At 38.8% G+C, this 24,647-nt stretch overlaps 1 protein-coding gene across 7 annotated transcripts in view; it reads right to left on the reverse strand.

Annotated features, from left to right (window-relative positions):
- The window catches only part of SEMA6B (semaphorin 6B), a 251,243-nt gene that overhangs the window by 33,766 nt on the left and 192,830 nt on the right, over positions 1-24,647 (reverse strand). For 6 of the 7 annotated variants that reach the window (XM_072405052.1, XM_072405051.1, XM_072405056.1 and 3 more), the window contains 2 exons: positions 4,834-5,016; positions 4,612-4,749 (listed from right to left, as the gene is read on the reverse strand). The exons of the other annotated variant lie outside the window; for it this stretch is intronic. In XM_072405052.1, the coding sequence (XP_072261153.1) occupies positions 4,612-4,749; positions 4,834-5,016 (321 nt within the window). The remainder of the gene's footprint in view (positions 1-4,611; positions 4,750-4,833; positions 5,017-24,647) is intronic. 7 annotated transcript variants of the gene reach the window in all.

Raw genomic sequence — 24,647 nt, forward strand, 5'->3', positions numbered from 1 at the left:
CATGACCTAAAATCAGCATACCTAATGCAAAAGCTTGTAGAAGTCCTGAAAATTTTTGGCTGACCTAGGATTTAGTTTAAGAACATCTATTATTTCATATACTTCCATTCTATGAGGACTGTTCTATAACTGTACTATTCAACTACATACGAGATAAATCTTTGTTAGATTATTCTGCACAAGTTGGTGAATAAACCTGCTTCCTATATCCCAGGGAATGTACATCCCAATTCTTTCTTCTCTCCCATAATACCCAGAAATTGTATTATATAATAAAGGGCTGTCAAAAAACCAGCTAACAACAAGAATAGAGGAAGGTTTACTTGTCAAGTGTTTGTCATAGTCATAGTGTTTTTGTTTCATTTAAAAAAACACACAGTGTGTCTCTTGTAAGAAGACAATATAGGCTTTGTAGTGTACTTAATTAAGGCTCTTCGCTTGGAGGTCTGGCATATTCCAGGTAAAAAAAACTGTGGGGGGGGGGGGGAAGGGCTAAAAAAAAGCCCACCTTACAAAGACAATCTGGATGGAATCAATAGGTTGTAAGAGCTCCAAGCTGTCTTGGGGGGCAATATTAGACATATTATCCCTTAGACCAGCCAAGAGGGTGATCGTCAGCATACACCCCATTCTTGTATAGGACCTTCAAGCCAGAGTTGTCCTAATTTGCCTGGATAGTACAGGGTAAGGGTTCCAGGGTAATAATGAACAATGAAATACTGAAATTCAACAATCAATAGTTTATTAAACATAATATTATTATTATTATTATTATTATTAATAATAATAATAGTTTTTTAAACAGTTCAACTCAGCATGTATAAAAACATTACCTAAGAAAAGGCCTCCAACAACAAGGCTGCAATTTGCTTAAGGGGTAAGTGTGCCCTGGCACGTTTCATTAAAAATAGGAATAGGGATCGGATATAAAGCCATTCACCTTGACCGCAGCTGTAGGTCTAGAATAGCTCTTATGCAGAATAACATATTTTGGCCCAGTCCAATATGACAGAAGGTCGGATCCATAATTTTTTTAGACCACCCTATTGGAACGCCTTCTCAGCATCTGTAAGGGTGCTAGGGTAAGCACAAGAAGAGTCTAAGCTCGCATCCAGTGTAAAGGTAAAGTCTCCTTCTAACACCAGAGAACCTTCTCTTAATTCCAAGTAACAACACTGCAGTCCAATTTTCTGTAATTTTTAGACTTTAACATTTAAGTATCCAAGTAGCGGAGAATCAGCATTGTGGTCTAGATGATGGTGACAAAAGGAGCGTGGACGTTTCTTTAAAGCAAGTACGTTGGAAGACAGATCCAGGAACAAAGAGGAGCTTGCCCACTCTAGTAACAAAACTCAAAAGGTTTCAAGAAATGAAGCAAGGTCATCTGTTATTTTAAATGTTGCAATTCTGCCATCTTTGAAGGCCGTTAGCTAAACGGAGAACCCCAAATGATATTTAATGTTACAAGCAAGTAGTTAATCCAACAGAGGTTTGAGCACTCTCTGAAGACCTAGCGTGCAATGGGAGAGATCATGCAACAGTAGAATCTGGGCATCGTTAAAGGCCACTTCAGTGCTTGCGATTGGCTTATTCCTCTAATTTGAAAGTGTGCAGTCTGCATATCACATCTCTTGGGCACCGAGGGTCAGAGATTTTGGAACCAACCAATCTGTGGTCCTTAGACCTTTGGAGCAGGGTATAAAAGATAGTGGTAACCACTATGCAAAGATCTTTGATCTTCACAGATTCCGGTAGGCCTCTTATATGAATTTTGTTGTTTTTGATTTCTATGTCATCCTGCTGGTTAAATATATGAGAATATAATTCTCATTAGGATTTAAGCATAGTTGGTTACATAATATGTTGGTTAACAGATCCCTATTTACTTTTTCCACCTCTTCTATGCCGGTGCTCATATCTCGCTTTAGCACTGCAATTTTGCTTTCAAACATGTCTTGCAAACTCTTCATAATACCCTAAATTAACTGATAATGGTGATAGAATTCATCATAGACTCCTTATCCCAATAAGCCTGTGATCCCAAGAAACCCCTAGAGAGGCTATCCTGTCCAGAAAAATACATACTAAGGCTTGAAGGAGGGGAGGTAGAGTGCATAGGGTTCATATGACAAGTACCAGAGTGGAGGACATGAGGCTGCCTGTTTGAAGCCAGCAGTGTTGAAACTTCCAGATTCCTTGGCTGAAACAGTGGAGAAGAAGGTGGAGAGGTTGTACTGCTGCCTAGAAATGGGAGAGCTGATGCAGGAGAGAAAGAGCAGGCACTGGAGCAGGAGCCAATCACTAATACATCCTAAAAATGGCCAAAGGCATGGTCATGCCCCCTGATGTGACAATGCTTCATCACAAGTCACAACAGCTGGTAGAGTGCTAACTATGGATAAATCAGGGAAAGCATAAATATTGGAATCAAGATTGGCTAGCACAGAAAACAATACACCAAAAACAGAGGAAAAATGTATAATAAAAATAATACATTATACATATAATAATGTATAATGTAATATAGTTCTTTGATTTACGAAAAATGAATGTAAGATTTGTCCTGCCATTTGTTCAGCCAGGGAAACTGGGGAGAGCTGTCCCCGACTGGCTTCATATGTGATTGACTGAACAAATATACACAAAGCTGCCTGGCTGAACAAATGACAAGAACCTTGTCTAGACAGAAGCCCACAACACAGAAGTTACATTGTGGGGATGTGGCCCTCTCCCCCAACAATGGCACGTGCCAACCAATGGGGACAGAATGGGTTTGGGTCTGGTTATAAAAAAAAAAAATAGTGGGACATGCATAAGGTAAACATACATAAAGCAGAAACAATGGCAACTTGTATACACTTTGTAACATTTGTCTTGTCTAACATTTAGGTGAAAAATCACCCCCCTCCCCAATACCAATAAAAAAATTAAAAACATAATAAGGATATTAATTAGTTTTAATTTATTAAAAATGTATTAAGAATAAAATCATACTTGTACAGCAATCAAAGTAAGCTGGTACAGTTCACACTGATTAACTGCATACTATCAAATATTAGTGAAGGTTCATTGAGGTAAACAAACCTGCACATAACACAACTGTTGACTAATGTATGCTTTTGCAATATCATTTGGATGCCTGTTTATGGACAGCAGAACATGTAAGTTTCGCCTGTCAAAATGCACATAAATTAACTGTTAAAATGAGAAGCCCAGTGAACACATTTTGGCTGCCGTTCTTTCACTCATTCTAAAAATACACTACTGGGTATTTTGGAGCACAAGGACACACTTTCAAATAATGTTGTGACTAAAACACTTGGATAATTGCCTGTCAATAGAACATGTGGATACAGTGAGTATTTTTTAATATATATATATAATATATATATATATATATATATATATATATATATATATATAACAAATTTAATTCTGTTCATCAACAGTCAACCCAAGCACATATACCAAAACATATCACTAAAACATATAACTATAAAGCTACGTACACAAGTTACACAAGTTAGATGATTCTCGTCCAATAATCGCCTCAGGGCTGTTATAGGATGAGAATCAGATGTGTGTACAGCGATTGTCGTCCGTCGTTCCGGCGACTGTCTCCTGGTGGATTCACAAATGATCATAATGAAAGTGAAGTTGGGAGAGCTCAGTGGGATGCTGCTTTGGGTTTCTTCCCCTCTCCATAGAGCAGAACGGCGCTGTATGTACAGCGCTCGTTCATGCATCGAGCAGCCTTTTGTCATTGAAAAGGATCGTGAAAGATCCTTTTTAAGAACAATTATTTCACGTGTGTGCATAGAGAGAGAGAATGACTTAAACGGGCTGAATGTGTATTTGCTTAGGATTACTGTCTTGCTGGACCTCATAGTGCAACAATCACTATAAAAATATGAAACAAAACTGACACATTGGGTCTGATTTATTAAAGCTCTCCAAGGCTGGAGAGGATGCACTTTCAACAGTAAAGCTGGGTGATCCAGAAAACCTGGAATGGATATCCTAAAAGTAATTTGTTATTTGTTAGCAAATGTTTTCAATCCTGGACCAGATCCATTCCAGTATGATGGATCACCCAGTTTCACTGATGAAAGTATATCCTCTCCAGCCCTGGGGAGCTTTATTAAATCAGGCTTAATGAACTAGTTATTTTTGTGCATTGACACATAATTTTTTAGAGAAATGCTGAAAGGTCCAAATTGTTAAAAATTATATTTAATATATACAGGCTTAAAAACGGATTCCTAAAAAAGCCATCACACCTCTTTTTTCAGTTTTAATGCAAAAATAAAAAAAACATAATAATAGATAATCCCTATTTAATGTACAGGGCTGCGGAATATGTTGGTTCTACAAAAATACTTTTTATTCTTAATATTATTATTATTATTATTATTATTAATAATAATAATTATAACAATAATAGGGCCATACTTTGCATTATTTGCAATTTTTAAACCCAATACAGGTTTAATTTACAAACCAACCACAAATGATGGTGCTTTGCAAGAACTTCTGCTAAAACACTTTCAATTTGAATAAAAAGGAACCCATAATGATTTATTTTTCAGTTGGTAAAGTAGATTTACTTACTTTATGCAGCCATTATGTATATGACAGCGTGCAAGGGGCACTTTCACTACACATCTTGTGTATACCACTAAGAGAGACCCTGACTCTTTATCAACTTCCAGACTGAGAATCAACTGTTGTTCATCTGTGCTACCACATCTGAAAGGTATAATAGGGAAGATATCAAAGGTATACCTGGAAAATACATAGTTCACACCAAGTATAATTTCTACACATACATACCTGTCTGCAGGGTATGTCTGTATCTCCTCAAGTAAGGTACTTTTTTTAGAGTGATCGACATTTGTTTTATCCACATTAAGATGATATTTTAGTACAACTCCTGAGTTTGAGCCAAGGAAAAGAATGGTTTCATTCCCAAATATTCCACAAGAAGTATCCACTGCTAAGTGTGTCAGTTGATCCCTAGGCAGTTAAAATATAGGTTTGTTTTAAAAAGAATAGGTGTATAATAGTAACAATATTATGACATGCATAATGTGCTTCCAAGATATGCCTTTCCTCTTTAATGCATTTAAGTGTTTTACTAAAACCTTTACATACTGAAGGTCTCCTATATATTGACAGCTATGTATATTACCAAAACTTTTTACTGTAGTGAGGAAAACCAAAATACCCTACATAAATGCATGTATGAACATATTTATATGATCACCAGTAGCAGAATCACCTTTCCTTTAAGCTACCACGCTATCACACAATTACAAATCAGATGAATTGAAATTCGTAGCCTTAGATCGCCCCTATCCACACTCTAGATGGGGGAGGTTTTGACAAAGAGCTACTACAAAGATAAACAAAGTGGATTGTTAATTTAAAGGCCACAATGTATCCCAGTTTAAAATCAATGAACTTTTAAAATCAATTAGCTTTTATCCTTTTTATAATACATTTTTTTATACATATGGTTGTAATAAAAAGGTTAATTCACGTTACAATATATAGACATACCCATGTGGTTAAAGTGTTTTACTCTTGACACTATGCATGTAAAGGCACAACATCAAAAGCAATGGTTCGAACCTGATAAAACATTGTTTATCATGTTATTGTTGTATGGAGTTTTCATGCAGGAAGCTCTATGGTGTGCAAAGTGCTAATGCTCGCCCTATATATAAAGTGGCAGGGACAAGGTCTACTATGCTTGACAGGAGGTGTGCTCCTTTGTAGTATTGGAGGGGTCTAAAATATTAATTGGTTAAAGAGGCATTTAATAATCATTGGTATCCATATGAGAGAAGTTCAAAATATTACTGCAAGTGTTTAGATTTGGTTCTATTGTAAAAAGGAAGATCACACTGATACTGATACACTGAACATAGATTAATGGCCATTTTGTTTTTCATTTTTTGGATATATAGTTTAGAAATATTAGAAAAAAAGTACTTATGAAAATGTATTTGATAACCATTATTATCTTTTTGGGACAACCAACTGGATTACAAAAGCTCTCCACTCTCCTTATATGGGAAATTAACCTATTCCAGATGCTCTGTTCGTTACTTTCACATATTCATGCACAGCTAAATGACCTTCACTGAGGTGAACACTCTGTTAAATTCATAGAAACATTTGTAAGCTGTATTGTGTTTATTTAAAATTCATTAAGTCTGTATGTACCCAAAATCCTTATGCGTTTTTGCTATTACTGAACTTTTGGTTCTCAAAGTGAATCCTGATGAAGTGGACCTACGAAGCGCATCTATATAGATTGAAACATATTTGCTGTTCATATCTATTTAATAGTGTGATGCTTTTAATTTTTAAAGTTATTTAATAAAGGTTGCTGATATTTTAAGTTTATATGTGAGATGAATGTTGAATAACAAAATTAGTCAAATGCTTTTTTTCACATATGCCAAACAGGCCTCATGGCAGGTGCTATACAATTTGCCCTATCCTACTAAATATTGAAAATAGATCACAGAGACTTAATTTGTGTATCCATCCTATTATTCTCTGTAAATCCTGATAAGTTTGATTTGCAGTTGGTTTTCCAAGTCCTCTTAGCCTCCGCAGCAGAGGTATTTAAAAGGACATCAGTTCCTGTGTGGTGTAGGACAATGATCATCTCTGCACCCAACTGCTGAACACTATATCTCCCCAACTGGATGACCTGTAAGCCTGTTTCCTGGAACAAATTTTGCTTCCTGGTCTTTTCATTTGAGACCACGCAAATGAAATGGAATTTTTAACCCACACATCCTTATTGGGCTTCATATTAGACTATTATCCTGTTCTGAGATACCTCTTCTGTGGTTACTGATGACACTAGAACCCTTCCAATACATCAAGGTTTAATTTTTTTTCCTATCAGATCGTATATGTGAGGGAATTCAAAGGCTAGTACTGTCCACTTCTGAAGAAGCAAGGCGCACAAGTGGTGTGAGCCCTGAGAAGGGCCATGGCGCAGAGTCCAAATGGCAATCAGGTCTTATCGATAGCCTTTAGTGGTGAGGATGTTGCGCTGCTGGTTACCGCCAGGTTGCGGTCCTTGGTCCAAGGGGTTAACACAGGTGCTGGACAGAGGAAACACTGAATTAAGCAACAGGTGTACAGGAACTAGTTAGCAAAGCTAGGGGCTCAGCACTACTGGAAACACATTGCACGAATGCAGAGTGCTGTGTGTGAGCTAGCTAAATAGTCAGGAGTGATTAGGAGGCTATTTCCTGATTGGCTAGTGAGTTTGGCGAAACTGATGAAGCTTGGGAGAGTAGGCATGCCCAGGGTCAGAACTTTTTGAGCCTCTTCCACATTTTCACAGACCCTACAGTGAACAATCCCTCCTTATCCGGAGCTTAAACTTCTTTTCCTCTAGACGCAAAGAGTGTCCTTTGTAACAATCTTGAAGTGAATAGTTGGGAAGAGAGTTCTCTATATGGACCATTTATCTCTTTATACAGTGTGATCATATCATAAATATCTATAGACAGAACGTGGAGTTTGTTTGACCCTAGCAGGATAATGTTAGATGATGTTAATAAAGTACCAAGATGCTTTGCTGTGCCTTATTCAGAAGATGAACAACTTAAGGTGATATTTTACCTTGCTGACTCTGTACACTGTGGTGCATTGGAAAGAGGTTACAATATAAAACCATGGGGTCACATTACTCATAACTGCACGATAAAAAGGCTGTCTTACTGGCTTTGTGTTTTATATGAAAAAATCCTTTTCTAAATATTAATATTTTATTGATATGGTAGAAATTTGATTATCATCTGAACAAATATATAGATCAAGTAATAATAACGGTATGTCCTTCTGAAAAAGCCTACGGGTGAAATGCGTCAAGGACTGTAAAAAGCTACAAAGGACTATGAAAAGCTAAATCAATTTGTACCAATACAATTTTTTAAACTGTTTGCTATCATATGTGTTGCAAGTAATTCTTGCAATGTTTTTTTAATATAATAATAAAACCATTTTTAACAGATTTCGTTGTGATTGTTGATGTGAAGCACCGCTAAAGCCCTTATAGCCTTTTCTCTGAGATAAGGAACTTTTTGGTATTTGCTATGATATGCGAAGGGTGTGGTGCAATCGAAAATATTCTCCCATTTGGCTATCAATCCAAAATAATAATAACTGTTATAAATTTGTTATTTGTTATATGGCAAAAATATTGTGCACAAACAATAAGTGGCCTAGAAAAAGTATCCGTTGCATAATACAGACACGCAATAACAAAACAACTAAATATTTGTAATAAAATTACATCTCTTGTTTAGGACTGGATTGGGTGGCAAAAAAGTAAGAAATTCACAGTTGTAACAACTTTCGATCCAGTTAGGCCTGTAACGTGCGAGGAAAGGAGAACAGGGGAAGGCAAACATGACTGGACGCAGGGAGCAGACAGCATAGTTACGTTTTTTGGTCGGAAGCGAGCTAAGGAGGGGTATAGGAGGAGGAGGTATAGGAGGGGCAGGTGGAGTTAAAAGGTGAGGAAGAGGAAGTGGGGGCTTTTCGGAGAGAGACAGCTACATAGTTACATATAGTTACATAGTAGGTTAGGTTGAAAAAAGACATAGGTCCATCAAGTTCAACCACTAGGGAAATATCCCAGATATAAAACCCTATAAGACATAGTTGGTCCAGAGGAAGGCAAAAAAACCCTGGTAAAATTTGCTTCAACAGGGGAAAAAAAATTCCTTCCTCATTCCTGATTCCATGAGGCAACTTCTCTATGTGGTTCTTTATCAAACGCTCTAGGACCTTTCCAACTATGGACATTAAACTAACCAGTCTGTCGTTACCTGGTAATGACTTAGCTCCCTATTTAAAGATAAGAACCACATTGGCCTTACGCCAATCCAGCGGTACCTTGCCAGTGACTTAAGAGTCTCTAATATTTAGAAAGAATGGCTTTGAAATAACTGAGCTCAGCTCCTTGAGGACACATGGATGTAATCCATCAGGTCCTGGCGCTTTGTCAACTTTAACTTTTCCCAGTTGTTTCTCAATCATACCAATTCTAAACCATTGTGAATCATTTAAGACAGTGACCTTGCTATTATGAATTTGGACTTGAGCTCTGCCATTTTCCTTTGTGTACACAGAGCTAAAAAGTGTTTAGTAGATCTGCCTTTTCTTTATCCCTAGTTACCAACCCAGCAACATCCTTTAAGGGGCCTACATGCTCAGATCTGATCTTTTTGCTATTAAAATATTTAAAACAATTTTTGGGGTTTGACCTACTTACCTTTGCAATCTGTCTTTCACTTTGAAGTTTTGCACATTTTATCTCCTTATTACATCTTTTGTAATTTCCTTTATAGTTTTCAAATGATGAAGGTGATCCTTCATTTTTATATTTTTGGAATGCCCTTTTCTTGTTCCTATGGCTTTTTTAACATCAGCTGTGAGCCACATAGGTTTTGATTTTAGCCTCTTAAACTTATTACCCATTGGAATATATTTTTCAGTGTGCTTTTGTAGAACAGACTTGAAACATTTATTTAATACAATTTATGTTCAGTAATCTTTGAGGACAATATTGTCTCCCAGTCTCATTTGCTCTGTTTTAAATGTTTTTATCTTTCCTGTTTTTGCTTCCTGTTTACAGATTACATTAAATAAAATTATATTGTGGTCACTGCTACCCAGATTCTCTTTTATATGCACATTTGTTATAAGCTCTGCATTGTTTGAAAGAACTAGGTCCAACAGAGTATCATTTCCAGTTGGGGCTTCTATAAACTGTACCTTAAAACTATCTTGTATTAAACTCACAAATTTCCTCCCTTTTGCTGTTTCTATAGTGCCATTACTCCAGTCCATGTCAGGGTAATTAAAATCTCCCATGATTAAAACACTTCCACTTTTTGCTGCTTTTTCTATCTGTGCTAGTAGTTGATTCTCTATTTCTTCCTTAGCCCTGGGGGGCCTATAGCAGACTCCATTAATTAATTGTATGTTATTCAACCCCACAATCAACTCCACCCATAATGCCTCAACCTCATTGCTTGTTCCATCTGAAATTTCCTCTTTCACATTCACTTTCAGATCACTTCTCACATACAGACACCACCACCCTTTGGTTTGACTCTGTCTTTACGAAAGAGAGTATACCCAGTTAAATTGACAGCCTAGTCCTGCTAAGAACAAAGCCAGGATTCAGCAATGATAACTATATAATCCGCCTCACTCATTAAAACTTCCAACTCCCCTATTTTGTTTGCTAGACTTCTAGCATTGGTGAACAGGCTCTTTAAACCATTTCTGCATTTACCATCATTGTTTGCCAAATCATTTTGTTTTTCAGTACAACTAGCACTTCACAATCCACTGTTTGTTTGTAACAAACAAAGTTTTCCCCACCTTCCCTCCCTCTTGTTTGTTGTGAGTTATTAGGTGGCAGTGTGGGGTTTTTGGTTGGTCACTGGGTGGGCAGTTGAGGTCCTTGAGGGGAGTGTACTGGTTATTTAATAATTACGGTTTTAGGGACCCATTTGTGGTATAGAGTCCCTGGTTTTGGTTAATAGTTTGGTGTAAATTTGGGGGGGATCTGCACAGGAAAGAAAAGTATATATTTGTTCCCAAGCTAGGGAGTATAGATGGCTGGGAGCAATTGTGGTTTAGGGTGCAGACCACAAAAAGGTAAATTGTGGTGGCCTTCCAGGACCAGCAACCAGTCAGCTAAAAATGGGGATTCAGTATTGTTATAGTATTGTTATTGTTTAATTGGTATTTAATTTTCAAGTTTTTACGTGTATACTATTTGTTGATATTTGATTGTAATTATGTTTTGTTTATATTGGTTATTAATATGTGTTATTTATATTGCTATTTATATTGTTATTTATGATATAAATTTTTTTAGTTAATATTTTGTTAATAAAAGGCCTACGGGCCATTTAACCAACATATGGTGTGGTCTTTATTTGGGGGGTTAAGTGTTAAAATTGTTAAAAAGGGGGGTTAAGGGGTTTGAAGTCTAGGGGGATGCAAGTACGCGCAACTAAGTTTTGCCACAGTCAAGGTCAGGGGTAGTTTGATGATTTAACCAAGGGGACCATACACTAAAAAATTTGGAGATAGAATCATTACCGGTTGCAGACATTCTCTCCAATACCATAAAATCGGATAACCTAGACACAACTGCTGCAAAACTTAATGTAGGTTTTCCCCATGCTGCCACTATAATTTGTTGGGTGCCTAAAAAAATAAACAAAATAAGTTTGTGATGAAGTTTGGGAAAAGATGGATGGTTGTAAAACCTAATCCACAGCTGGCGGACAACCGGACAATCCCACCAAATATGGCTAAAAGTATCCTCCACACCCTCTAAAACATAGAGAAGAACTGCCCGCAGCAAACCTGGTCATTCTATTAGGTGTCATATACCACCTGACTAGTACTTTATATGCATTCTCTTGGGCAATAACATTAGGTGAGCATGTAGCAACAGCTTCCCATATCTCTTCCCATTTCTCCGATGCAATGGTGGAATTTAAATCAGCTTCTCATGTCGCCATATACGATGGTTGCCGGTCATTCATTTGGAGCAATACTGCATAAAGGAAGGATACCAACCCCGATGAATATGGATTACGCAAGCAGCATGATTCATAGGCTGGTAATTGCAAAGCGGAACAACCATAATCTCCAAGCAATGCAAACAAATAATGTTGAATCTGCATATAACGGTACATTGGGCAAAGCCCAATGTTCTTGTAAATAGGCAAAGGGTTTCACGCCTGTAGAGGAGTATAACTCAGGTGCAAAACACACTGGCTTAGAAGTTAACCAACGAAATACAGCTGTGTTGTTGTAACCTGGTTCAAAAGAAGGGCAGTGTAGGATCCCTGTCAGAGGTATGTGTTTGGACATCAGACCTGCGGGCAACTTTAATCTATCCCAAAGTCCCAGTACATATGACACGGTAGGGTCCTCCACTATTGGTCTTTTAGCTTGCAGAATCCACAGTAAATTATGCATCAGCACCAAGGGAAGTTCACCTGCATACACCTGAGCCCAAATTGGAAAATCCTTAGTATGATGTATTGCCACCATAGGGGCCAATTGAGCTGCCAACATATATTTAAAACATTGGAGACAGATAAGCCTCTCGATAATTTGGAGCAATATAAGACTTTTTCAGAGACCCGAGGTGTGTGGGGATGCTGTATAAATTGAAGCACTTTTCTTTGTTCTGCTCTAAGGACCCGCATAGGGACTGGAATGGGAAGGGTACGAAATAAATATAGTAACTTTGGGAGGTAAGACATTTTGATTGCCTGAATGTTACAAACCCCTGACAGAGGGAAGCTTTGCCATTTAGTGTGCAATGTAGAAAGCTCTTTGAATAGTGGTGGATAGTAAACTTGATAAATAGATGATAGTTTAGATGTAATCTTGATTCCAAGATATGGAAGAACATCAAGCCATTAGAAGGCAAAGTGAGGTTGTAAATTCCACTACTGAAAATTGCAAGGTAACATTCAATGCTTTAGATTTGTTGTCATTCACAAGCCTGAAATCTCAGCAAATGGGGACAACTAAGAACATAAATTGGGTAACGCTGTTACTGAGGATGTGAGGGATAACAACACGTCGTCGGCAAATGCATGATCTTATTGCTTAATGCCAAAGAACTTAACTTCTGTTACATCAAGGTTAGCACAGATGGCTGCTACCAAGGGCTCAAGAACCAATATAAATAATATGGGCAAAAGAGGGCAACCTTGCCTTCATTCGAAATTGGCCTATAATTGTCCCAAGAATAAGGATCAGTCGTTGGCTTAGGTATCATGACAATAGATGCTTTCAAGGACTCAGGCCTTAAACAAGTTCCCTGCTTCAAGCAGTTAAAAAGAGATTGTAAAGAGGGCGTAACAACTTCCACCACTTACTTGAAAAACAAGGGCGAGAAGCCATCAGGCCCCGGTCTTTTACCAAATTTGAGGGATTTGACCGTTGAAATTATCTCAGAATCTCGGATATCCTTCTGCAGTAGTTCTAAATTAGTGGACTACAGGTTAGGTAGGTGAATACTGTTGCACCCCCAGATTGTTTATAGATATTTATAGAGATTTGTGGATAAATAAATGTATGAATATTGTATGTGTATATGGGTATAAGCCTTGGCCAGCTGGAGATGAATAGATAGCTGGACAGGTGGTTTGGGGCGATGGCCCATCCGAACCTTTTTAGTGACCCCTAAAATTAGATGACCCTGCCTGGCTTTGTCGCCAGCTTCCCATATCAAATTAGCTAGGAGGTCTAGTAAATTCCTGAAGTTACATTAACCGATCTATAGCTGGGGGGGTGCGTCAACCAATAGTCATCATACAGATCACACCCAGTAACCAATCCAAGTGCCCCAATGATACCTAATGGGAATTACTGGATAAAATTGAGAACTGAGAGAATGGAGTTTTCTTCTCCTCTCTTCTCTTTTCCTGAGGGTCTTCTCCTGAGGCTCTCTGAGGTAAGCTCTTATGGAGCTCTCTTCTGAAGGAAGCAGGCTCCTGAGGTACCTATTAACATCTTAGCAGGTAGCTATAAAATATTCAGGTTTGTATTCTTATGGGTGTCTATATATAGGTGTCAAATATATTTCAGACAAATGAGATTGAAGTTCTTGTATTATATCCAATTGGGTTGCTAGTAAGGCGTTTCAAACTAGTGCATAACGGGTGTAGTTTTTGGAGCAAGATTATGCAACCTTTTGGCTAACAAAGTGCCTGGTTTGTTACTGCACTGGTAAATCCTCTACTTGGTCCATTTCATATGGCATTCAGCAGATTGGGTCAATCATAAATTTAATTCTGTGTGAGCCTTGTGTAAAGCAACTCTAGTGGCTATGGTAGAGTTTAATTTGTGTAATTAAACTGCTCTAGAATAGTCTGTCTCCAGATGGGATTGAGTTTAAGTACATTATTTTCTCCTGGCTGAAGCCAGCTGTATGAGGTGACCCCTTAGTACTGATTTTTAAGCTTCCCATAACGTTACAGGAGAGAACACTGAACCATAATTGATGGAAAAAAATGCTTCAGAAATATCAACCAATTTATGAGCAATGTCCGGGTATGCTAAAAGGGAATCATTGAATGACCACATGCGGGCACGTGGTTGAATTATCAAAGATCTACACGTGATAACCACCCGGTCATGGTCTGACCATGATACCGTGGGATCGTTTGCCTTAAGAACTTCTGATAAAAAGGCATGAGGCGCACAAATATGGTTGATCCTAGAAAAGCAGACATGAAGGGGGGAATAAAATGTATAATCCCAGACCAACGAGTGGAGCTTCCTCCACACTTTCACTAGACCCATGTCTCTAAATTGTTCCAAAATGATTCCCCTATCTAAGGGGGGTTTCTGGGTAATCTAGAACACCTATCCAGTTTAAGCTCTGCGCATTTACCCTTAATACCCTAAGGAACATTTAGCTTAGCCTAAGAAGAGAAAGAGCCAGTGATACAAACCATTCAATCATAGTTCATCAACAAAGTCAGAATCAAGATCACAAAAACACTAAACAGATAAAAAGAAAAACATGAATTAAACAACCTGAACAGAGAAAAAAAGCCTCCACAAAAATGGGGAGGTATGAAAATTGCTCGAAGACCCACAAGGGGATATCCAAGAATGAGTGCATCCACACCCTTGCACATTGCAAGATTGGTAAATGCACTCAATTCAAAAAAGAACCACAAACTAGAAAAAAAGGGTTTATCCTTAAAATCTAAAGAAATTGTGGTCTGCCTGCGAAAGGCGATGATGGTGAAAACAAATGTCACTTTACTAAACCAAAATAAGGTATAGAAAAAATAATAACCAGTCCTGAGTTTTCTTCCTGGAGACTTTTAGATCGCAATCCAGTTAGGACTTGAGAGCGGTGTGAAGAGCTATGTTGAGAAGGACTGGCAGCCATAGAAGGGGCAGTGTTGCGTGCTTGAGGTGACTTCTGCCGTGGGGGAGAAGTGGGTAAATCCGGAGCTTGCAAACCTTGAGCAACCAAACAAGCATGTGCTTCTTCAGGAGATGCAATTTGATGCATACTGCCTTGTAGCTCGAATAAAAGCTTAAAGGGATAGCCCCATCTATATTTAATACCATTAGCTGTTAGGGTGGCCAGATAGGGGGCGAAGAGCCAGATGTTTAGCTATGGTAGAGGGTGATAAATCCGCATATAAAAAAAGCAGATCTTTGGTGCGAAAAAAATCTAATTTTGCAAAAATGTCCCTGGCCAGACCATCTTGCTTTTTGGGGCCTAGCCAGCAAAGCAACGAATTCAGTTCATTTCCAGGCGCTCGACCAGAATCTCTGGAGCTACCTCCTAGAACAAAGCATGGATATATCCCTGCAGATTAACCACGGACTCAGGAATACCTCTTACCCGAAGGTTGCTCCTACACGAGCGATTTTCACAGTCCTCCAGTTGGTCTTTAAGTAGCAGAATTTTCTTCTGGGCAGCCTCCAGGTCTCGATCGAAGCCTCCCAGAACCGTAGTGGCATCATCCATGAATGTTTCAAGCCAGGCAGTGCAGCGACCAAAATCTCTTCATGCCACAGCTCCGCAGGTATTGAGGCTGAGGCCTGTGACAGCTCTTCCCGTATCATGACCCGCATGTGCTGTAAAAAAGCATGGTCACCTCCCTTCGTCACATTCCTCATCTGATGCAGAACCGAGTCTATTCTGTTTTTGAATACCACTATTGGTGAGGAAGCTGAAGATTCAAGCAAAGAGGGAGCGGCGCCATCTTGGAATGCAAGGCCGAGTTCAAGGCCAAGCCAATAGCCATCAACTGACGCTTGGACATTAAGGTAGGACCCATCTGGGCCACTCCAGGTGAGTACCCAGGATCCGTGGTAGGTAGTTGTGGTCCAGTTGCTCACGGAACATGCTGTTTTAGATGCTTTTGGCCCAAGATTAAACAGAGCTGACTCAGGACTTGTCCGCATCGTCTTCCCGGGCGCAAGCGCCCCCCCTAAATTTAACTGTTTAAAATGTTTTGAGCAGATTAAAAAAATCCAAATTTCACAATTCTGACATTTTGATCTGGTTCAGTTGGACTCAGTTGGACTGGTGTTTACGGTTCTAAACACTTCTAATTACAGTTTACCAGTCTTTTAATGTAGTGGCCATTAGTTTAAACTTTTCAGATTAAGAACCTAGGAATCTTTTAACAAGTACAGAAAATACCTATCCATCTTGCTAGAAATGCAGTGTCTGTGTCACTATTTGTGAGCTTAATAGAACACACAAAAAACTTATCTTTAGTATGTGAAATTAAAGCCCCATCAATCCACCATGTCTTAAATTTCCTCTAGGCATATTTTAGAAACCAATGCAGAAAAAGTGTCCAAACCTTTCTGGAATCTGGCTGCTAATAAATGGGCAAGGAACCCCTGCACCTATCTTAACATGCTATCTAAATCTTTTATAAGTAGACACATATACACGTACTTACAAGACTTGCAAGGTGAAATTGTACATTTTTGAATCCATTGTAAAACATATTTTTGGTGAAGTGCAACTCATGTCTTCTAGGTGGGAAAAAAACATCCTTTCACAAACTATCCTACACATTTTTCATCTACACCTCACTGATGTGGACTTCATGATTTTATATAAAGAGGAATCATAAAATATACTCAACAGAAGGCTTTTGCCTTATACCAACAATTTACTTTTTTAACCTGCACCTTATGTTTTCCCTTTTTATAGTTAGAAACACATGATAGTGACAATTGTTTATTGACACTTGACAAAATCCCGACATAGCCATTACTTATGTAAATAGGTTCTTAGAAAAAGGTTAACTGTTTTTACACTGCACTAAATTTATACATTTTATTGAAAAGTAGAAACTCCTATTCTGGGTTGTTTCTTTTTATTTATGCTAATGTTTTACTCATAAACTCATGCACTGGGTAAAAAAAAAATTAAACAATAGCCACATTTGATTGTTCTCATACATTTATTTGCTTTAACATCACCCATTCATCTACCTGGAATTACCACAGATATAGGTTCATAATAAACAGATCTTTATCTTTGGATTTTGTTGACCTCTATCCAGCCTATGTTGTATATTAAAAAGGAATCCTTGGCTGAAACAAGTGCCTGGTTTTCAGTAGAATTAGAAAACACAGGAGTTGAATCTTTAAAAAACTACAAACTGTAAGTAATCTTTTATAGCTTAAAATGAGTGGCAGCAAAGTGGAGGGTTTTATTCAGTGCAGAGTCTGCCACTTGTATGCACAAATGGAGCAACAACTCCTAGGTGAATACCGCTATGACAGATGTGAGCAATTCACCCTTCTGGAATCTCACATTGGAGATCTGGAGAAGAGCATTGCAACACTGAAATCACTGGAACACCTTGTCTCACTGAGCAGGTAGTTAATGGCATAGATGTGGAGGGTGGAGTGGTTAATCAGGATGAACAGGTGGGGAGCTGGGTTACTACAGTATATTTGGAGGGAGCGGTAGGGGGTCCCAGGAAAGGAAGGACAGCCCTGTGTTTGAGCACTCTAACAAATTTGCAAAGCTATGTGAAGGTGGCAGACCCAGTGAGAGCCTAGATGTTACTGCTACCCCTAACAGCCGGGAGAGCAGCCCATCTAATAAGGGGGAAGGCAATGCAGGAAGGCATAGAAAATTGATTGTCATAGCAGACTCTATGATCAGGAGGACTGATAGAATTGTTTGTCAGCTGCATCCTTTCACCTGAGTGGTTTGCTGTCTCTCAGGGTGCCAGGGTCCGGCATGTGGTGGACCAAGTAAACAAATTACTGGAAGGGGCTGGGCATGACCCAGCTGTCTTGGTCTATGTTGGAACCATGTTGACAGGTTATATGGAAGATGGAGGATCCTTAAAAACCAGTTTAAAGAACTAGTCAAGTTGAAGGAATGGACCTCCAAGGTTATATTCTCTGGAATTTTGCCTGTGCCATGCAGCAAAGGAAGCGGGAGCTTAAACAGCTAAATGCATGGCTTAAGTCCTGGTGTAAAAAGGAAAAGATTTGGGTTCTTAGAACACTGGGCTGACCTTTCATTGGGGTACAACCTATAAGCCAGAGATGGGTTGCACCTAAATGGAAGGGGGTCTGGTGTGCTAGGGGAAAGATTTAGGGGAATGGTGGAGGGATATTTAAACTAGGACAGAGGGGGGTGGGACAGTTAAATAAGATTCCAGAAAGGTCAGACAGGGGTCAGTCACTAGTGGAGGGTGGACTTAGTATAGTTGAGGGGGTATGGATAAATATAAGGAGTTTCCATGTTACACACAAACATTGGATTGTGCAGTACTAATTGTACTGGAAAACAAAAGGATTTGGCAAACAGCGCTGGTAAATGAAGTAATAAATTAAAGAGCATTTTCAACAATGCTAGTATGGCAAGCAAAATAGGGGAGTTGAAAGCCTTAATGAATGAAGAGCATTATGACTTAGTTGGTATTGCTGAATTATGGCTTTGTTCTTCACATGTCTGGGCTGTCTATATTCCTGGGTATACTCTCTTTCATGAGAAAAGTGTGGTTTTGTCTGTTTGTATGTGAGAGGTGATCTGAAAGAGAATGTGAAAGATTAATTTGTTGATGGAGCATATGATGAGGTTGAGACATTATGGGTGGAGGTAAATATGGGGATGCATAATACAAAGTTAATATTAGAGTCTGCTATAAGTCCCCCAGTGCTAAGGACTGGAGTATTGGCACTACAGGTACAGCAAAAGAGTGGAAATTTATGAATTTAATACAAGATAATTTTATGGTACAGTTTATAGAAGCCCCAACTAGAAATAATACTCTGCTGGACCTAGTTTTTTTTTCTAGCAATGGAGAGCTTATTACAAATGTGCATATAAAAAAGAATCTGGGTGTTTCCTGTTATTACTACCTGTTTAAAATAAAAACTGGAAAGATTAAAACATTCAATTTTAAGAAAGCAAATTTTCCATTATTAAGTGACTTGGACTGAGAGAGAATATTGTCCTCCAAGAACAGAAATGGGAATGTATAAAGTCTGTTCTACACACACACACTGAAAAATATATTCCAATGTGTAAGAATTTTAAGATGGTAACATTAAAACCTCACAAATAATGTTAAAAAAGCAATAAAGTGCAAGAAAGGGGCATTCCAAAAATATAAAAATAAAGGATTACCTTCATCATTTGAAAACTATAAAGAATATATCCAAATATGTAAAAAGGAGATAAAATGTGCAAAACTTCAAAATGAAAGACAGATTGTACAATTTTGGCTAACTGGTTGATACTGTTGAAACCTAATTGTGTATGTTTGATAATGTGTGCTGATGTCTAAATTTTTTTCTCTTTGAAAAAACAAAACTTTCAATAAAAAAATCACATTCAAAATAAAATAAAAGACAGATTGCAAAAGAAAGTAAGGCAAACCCCAAGTAAGGCAATTTTTTTAATAAATATATTAACATCAAAAAGATCAGATCTGAGCAAGTAGGCCCTTTAAAGGATGTCTCTGGGTTGGTAACTAAGGATGAGTGGGTGAGATTTTGGCCAATTTGGCTGTTCTCGTTTACCGACATTGTATGCAAGAACGTCTGGTGTAAATTCGCCAATCGAGATTGAATTTTCATTAAAACAATTTTTTTTTACAATAATTGCTGAATTCATTGATCAGCTCAGTGTGCGATCCCCGGCACTAGAGGTTAAATGGGGCCAAGTCCCCCCATTCAAAACCTCTAGTGCTCTCTGATTGGAACACATACTACCTCCAGTGCTCTCTGAACCAGGAACACATACAACAGGGCGGCAAGAGCAATAGGGGGAGCAGAGCAGCTCCGCTCCTCTGATTGCTGTTGCAGTCCTGTATTATGTGTTCCTGGATAGAGTTTCTCTATCCAGGAACAAAGTGTGAGTCTCGCTGGTTGCTCATAAATGAATGGACGCGTTCATTCATAAACGCAAGCCGCATGACTCGGGACTCTGAGAGGAGACTTTGAGAGGAGGCGTATCGCAGCTGTATTTAAGAATGCAGCAGCGATAATCCTCCTCTCAGTAAGAGATTCCCTGGCATTACAGGTTAGTAGTGCCAGGGGATCGTTCACTGACAGGAGGATTCCCACGGCTGTATTTATGAATGCAGCCATGATAATCCTCCTCTCTGACCTGTAGTGCCCGGGGATCCATAATAATAATAATCGATAATCCTCCCTCTTTCTGACCTGTAGTGCCCGGAGATCGCTCACTGACAGGAGGATTCCCACGGCTGTATTTATGAATGCAGCCATGATAATCCTCCTATAGTGATTTCTGATGGTTTCTGAGAAATTTTGTGAACCCATCAGAACTTCAAGGAAATTTTCGCAAGAATGCCAGAGGTTTATCCCTAGTATTTAACCTCTAGTGCTCAAGGATCACACACAGGAAGATTACCAGGGTTGCATGAATGAATGCAGACCTGGGAATCATCCTGTAATATTTCCTGGAATTTCTGATGGGTCCGTTCGCTGAAATATCACGAACCCATCAGAAAATTCGAGGAAATTTTCGCGAGAATGCCAGAGACATTCTCGCTCATCCCTATTGATAACTGGGAATACTGAAAAGGCAGATTTACTAAACACTTTTTTTAGGTCTGTGTACACAAAGGAAAATGGCTGAAGCTGAAGTCCAAATTCCTTATAGCAATGTCACTGCCTTAAACGAGCCACAATGGCTCAAAATTGATATGATTGAGAAACAGTTCTTGTCCATGAGTCCTCAAAGAGCTGAGCTCTGTTATTTAAAATCTATTATTTCTAATTTTTAGCGACTCTTTAATCACATGGTAGCAATGGATTGGCCAATGTGGTTCCTATCTTCAAAAAGGGAGCAAAGTCATTACTATGTAACTACAGAGTGATAGGTTTAACTTCCATAGTTGGAAAGATACTAGAGAGTTTTATAAAGAACCACACAGAGGAGTTTATGCTAGAAAATAATATATTATAGTTTATATAATATAATAAGTAAAAGTTAGCATGGATTCAAGAAAGACTTCTTTAGAAAAATAGCATTTTTTATAAATTTTTTATTTACAATAGATCTATACTATTTAAAGATGCCAAGCCAAAGCTCCAACACACAAGCAGAATTATAACCTGCTATACCAGACACCATGGATATATTTGTTTCCGTCAGAAACATTGGGGCATCCTGATAAGTGATCCAATTATAAGCTAATACATCAGCACAGACCAGTAAGTTTAACCTCTATAGTTGGAAAGATTCCACAGAGTTGGAAAAAAAATCATAAAGAAGAGTTTCTACTAGAAAATATTATTGTTATTTTGATAATAACTGAAAGTCAGTTTGGATTCAAGAAAGACTGACGTTGTCAAAAACATTTACTCTCTTTTTATGTGGAAGTAAGTAAACAGGTAGATAGTGGAGTAGCAGTTGATATAGTGTACTTGGCCTTGGCCTAAAGCATTTGACAGTGTACCCCATAGACTTAATATGCAAATTAGGGTCGATAGGCTTAGAAAATTCAATCTGTAAATGTACAGAGAACTGGCTTAAAAATCACATCCGGAGGGTAGTAGTTAATGATTCATACTCTAAATGGTCTAAGGTTATTAGTGGTGTACCCAGGGTTCAGTGTTGGGACCTTTACTGTTTAACATTTTTATAAATGATATAGAGTTTGGGACTAAAAGTACATTTTCTGTGTTTGCAAATGACACCAAACTATGTAATGGAATTAAATCCATACAGGATGTCTATAATCTACAAGCAGACCTAGATGTACTGTTTGATTGGGCAGCCAAGTGGCAAATTACATTTATTTTTGAGAAATGTAGTTATGCACTTGGGGGCAAATAACATGCATGCTTCATACTGTGTAGGGGTAATACATTGGGGAGTAAGAAATAGAAAAAGATTAGGAGGTTCTGGTAGATCATAGACTAAATTACATAGTTACATAGAAGGTTAGGTTGAAAAAAGACATTCCACATTTTCACAGATCCAACAGTGAAGTATCCCTTCCTTATCTGGAGCTTAAACTTCTTTTCCTCCAGATGCAAAGAGTGCCCTCTTGTTCTTTGTAATGATCTTAAAGTGAATAATGGGGAGGAGAGTTCTTTATATGGACCCTTTATATATTTATACAGGGTGATCAAATCCCCCCTTAAACATCTCTTCTCAAGGGAGAATAGATTCAGTTCAGCTAATCTCTCCTCATAGCTGAGCTCCTCCATTCCTTTTATTAATTTAGTTGCCCTTCTCTGCACTCTCCAATTTGACAATGTCCTTTTTTTGAACTGGTACCCAAAACTGGACTGCATATTCCAGATGTAGTCTGACCAATGCTTTGTACAGGGGCAGGATAATGTCTCCATCTCTGCAGTCTTTTCCTCTTTTAATACAAGAAAGTACGTTGCTAGCTTTAGATATTGCAGCTTGGCATTGCATGCTGTTATTAAGTCTATGATCTACCAGAAACCCCAAATCTTTTTCCATTTCTGACCTCCCCAAATGTATTCCCCCTAGAAAGTATGAAGCATGCATGTTTTTAGCTCTCAAGTGCATAATTTTACATTTATCTATGTTAAATGTCATTTGTCACTTGGCTGCCCAATCAAACAGTACATCCAAGTCTGCTTGTACATTATAGACATCCTGTATGGACCTAATTTCATTACATAGTTTGGTGTCATCTGCAAACACAGAAATGGTACTTTTAATCCCAAACTCTATATCATTTATAGAGATGTTAAACAGTAAAGGTGCCAACACTGAACCCCGGGTACACCACTAATAACCTAAGATCAGTCAGAGTATGAATCATTAGTTACAACTCTCTGGATGCGATCTTTAAGCCAGTTCTCTATCCATTTACAGATTGACTTTTCTAAACCTATCGACCCTAAGAGGATGTTACAGTAGTCCAGACGAGAGATGATAGGAGTGTATACAAAGAGTTTTGTGATCTCTGGGGACAGGTAGGGGCGGATTTTGGAGATGTTGCGCAGGTGAAAGTGACAGGACTTGGAAATGTTCTCAATATGGAGGGTAAATCAAGGTGACGCCAAGATAATGTGCCTGAGGGGAGGGATGAATACCAGTGTTGTTAACAGTTAGGAATATGTCAAGGGGAGATTTGGAATTTGAAGGGGGGGAGATGATTAGTTCTGTTTTATCCAGGTTGAGTTTCAGGAATCCGTCAGACATCCATGATGATATGGCTGATAGGCAGCATGAGACCTTATCCAGGACTGAAGGAGACAGGTCAGGGGTGGACAGATAGATTTGAGTGTCATCAGCATACAGATGGTACTGTAAGCCAAAGGAGGATATGAGACCACCGAGAGAGGAGGTGTACAGAGAAGAGAGAACCGGTCCATTGAAAAAAACTTGAAAGGAGCAGTCAGTCAGGTAGGAAGCAGACCAAATGAGAGCAGTGTCACTGATACCATACCAATGGAGCACATGATTTGTATTAGAAGGGTGTGATCAACAATGTCAAAAGCAGAGGAAAGATTAAGGAGAAGGAGGAGGGAAAAGTTGCATTGAGACTTAGCTCTGACGAGGTCATTGGGCACTTTAGTAAGGGCTGTTTCAGTGGAATGGGCAGCTCGAAATCCAGACTGAAGAGGATCAAGGAGAGAGTAGGTGCTCAGGTAATCGGTGAGTCTTTTGTAGATAAGGTGCTCAAGAAGTTTGACAACATATGGGAGAAGGGAGATAGTACAGTAGCTAGAAGGTAGGGAAGGGTCTAGTGAGGGTTTCTTCAGGATAGGAAGAATTATGGCATGTTTGAAAGTGGAGGGGTATATACCAGTAGAAAGGGGGAGGTTGAATAGTTTGGTTAGGGCGGGGGCCAGGGTGGAGGAATGGGCACAGAGTAGATCAGAGGGAAATGGGTCAAGCCAACAGGTAGAAGAAGGCGATGATGAGAGAAGAGAAAAGTCTTCATCCACAGTAACAGGGTTGGGGGAGGCCAGTAATGATTTACAGGTGGAAGGGGTAGATATGGTTAGAGTGCCCCAGTGAGCAGAGACATCATGTCTGATTGTGTCACATTTCTCTCTAAAGTAGGTGGCAATGTCTTGGGCAGTGAAGGTTGTTGTGGGGGGAGCAGGTGTGGGGTTTAGGAGGGAAATAATTGTTGAGAAGAGGCTATGTGGGTTGGAAGCTTGGGAGAAAATGCATAGGTTGAAGGTGATAAGGTTGTGATCAGAGGGGGAAATGTTAGGATGTCAAGGAGGGTGAGGTTGCAGAGTTTGGAAATTACCACGTCTAAAGTGTGTCCGACGATGTGTGTGGGGACGTTTATGTTCTGTGTGAGTTCAAAGGAGGAGGTAATGGAAAGCAGTTTGGCTGAGGAAGGATGTTTGGGCTCATCCACTGCAACATTAAAGACATTAAAGGCACCAGTTCACAAAAAGAATATTGCGGAATTGGAGAGAGTACAGAGAAGGGCAACTAAGCTAATAAAAGGAATGGAGGAGCTCAACTACAAGGAGAAATTAGTTGAACTGAAACTATTCTCCCTTGAGGAGAGACGTTTAAGGGGGGATATGATCACCCTGTGTAAATATATAAATGG

The sequence above is a fragment of the Pyxicephalus adspersus genome, chromosome 3, assembly GCF_032062135.1.
Source record: "Pyxicephalus adspersus chromosome 3, UCB_Pads_2.0, whole genome shotgun sequence".
Lineage (NCBI taxonomy): Eukaryota > Metazoa > Chordata > Amphibia > Anura > Pyxicephalidae > Pyxicephalus > Pyxicephalus adspersus.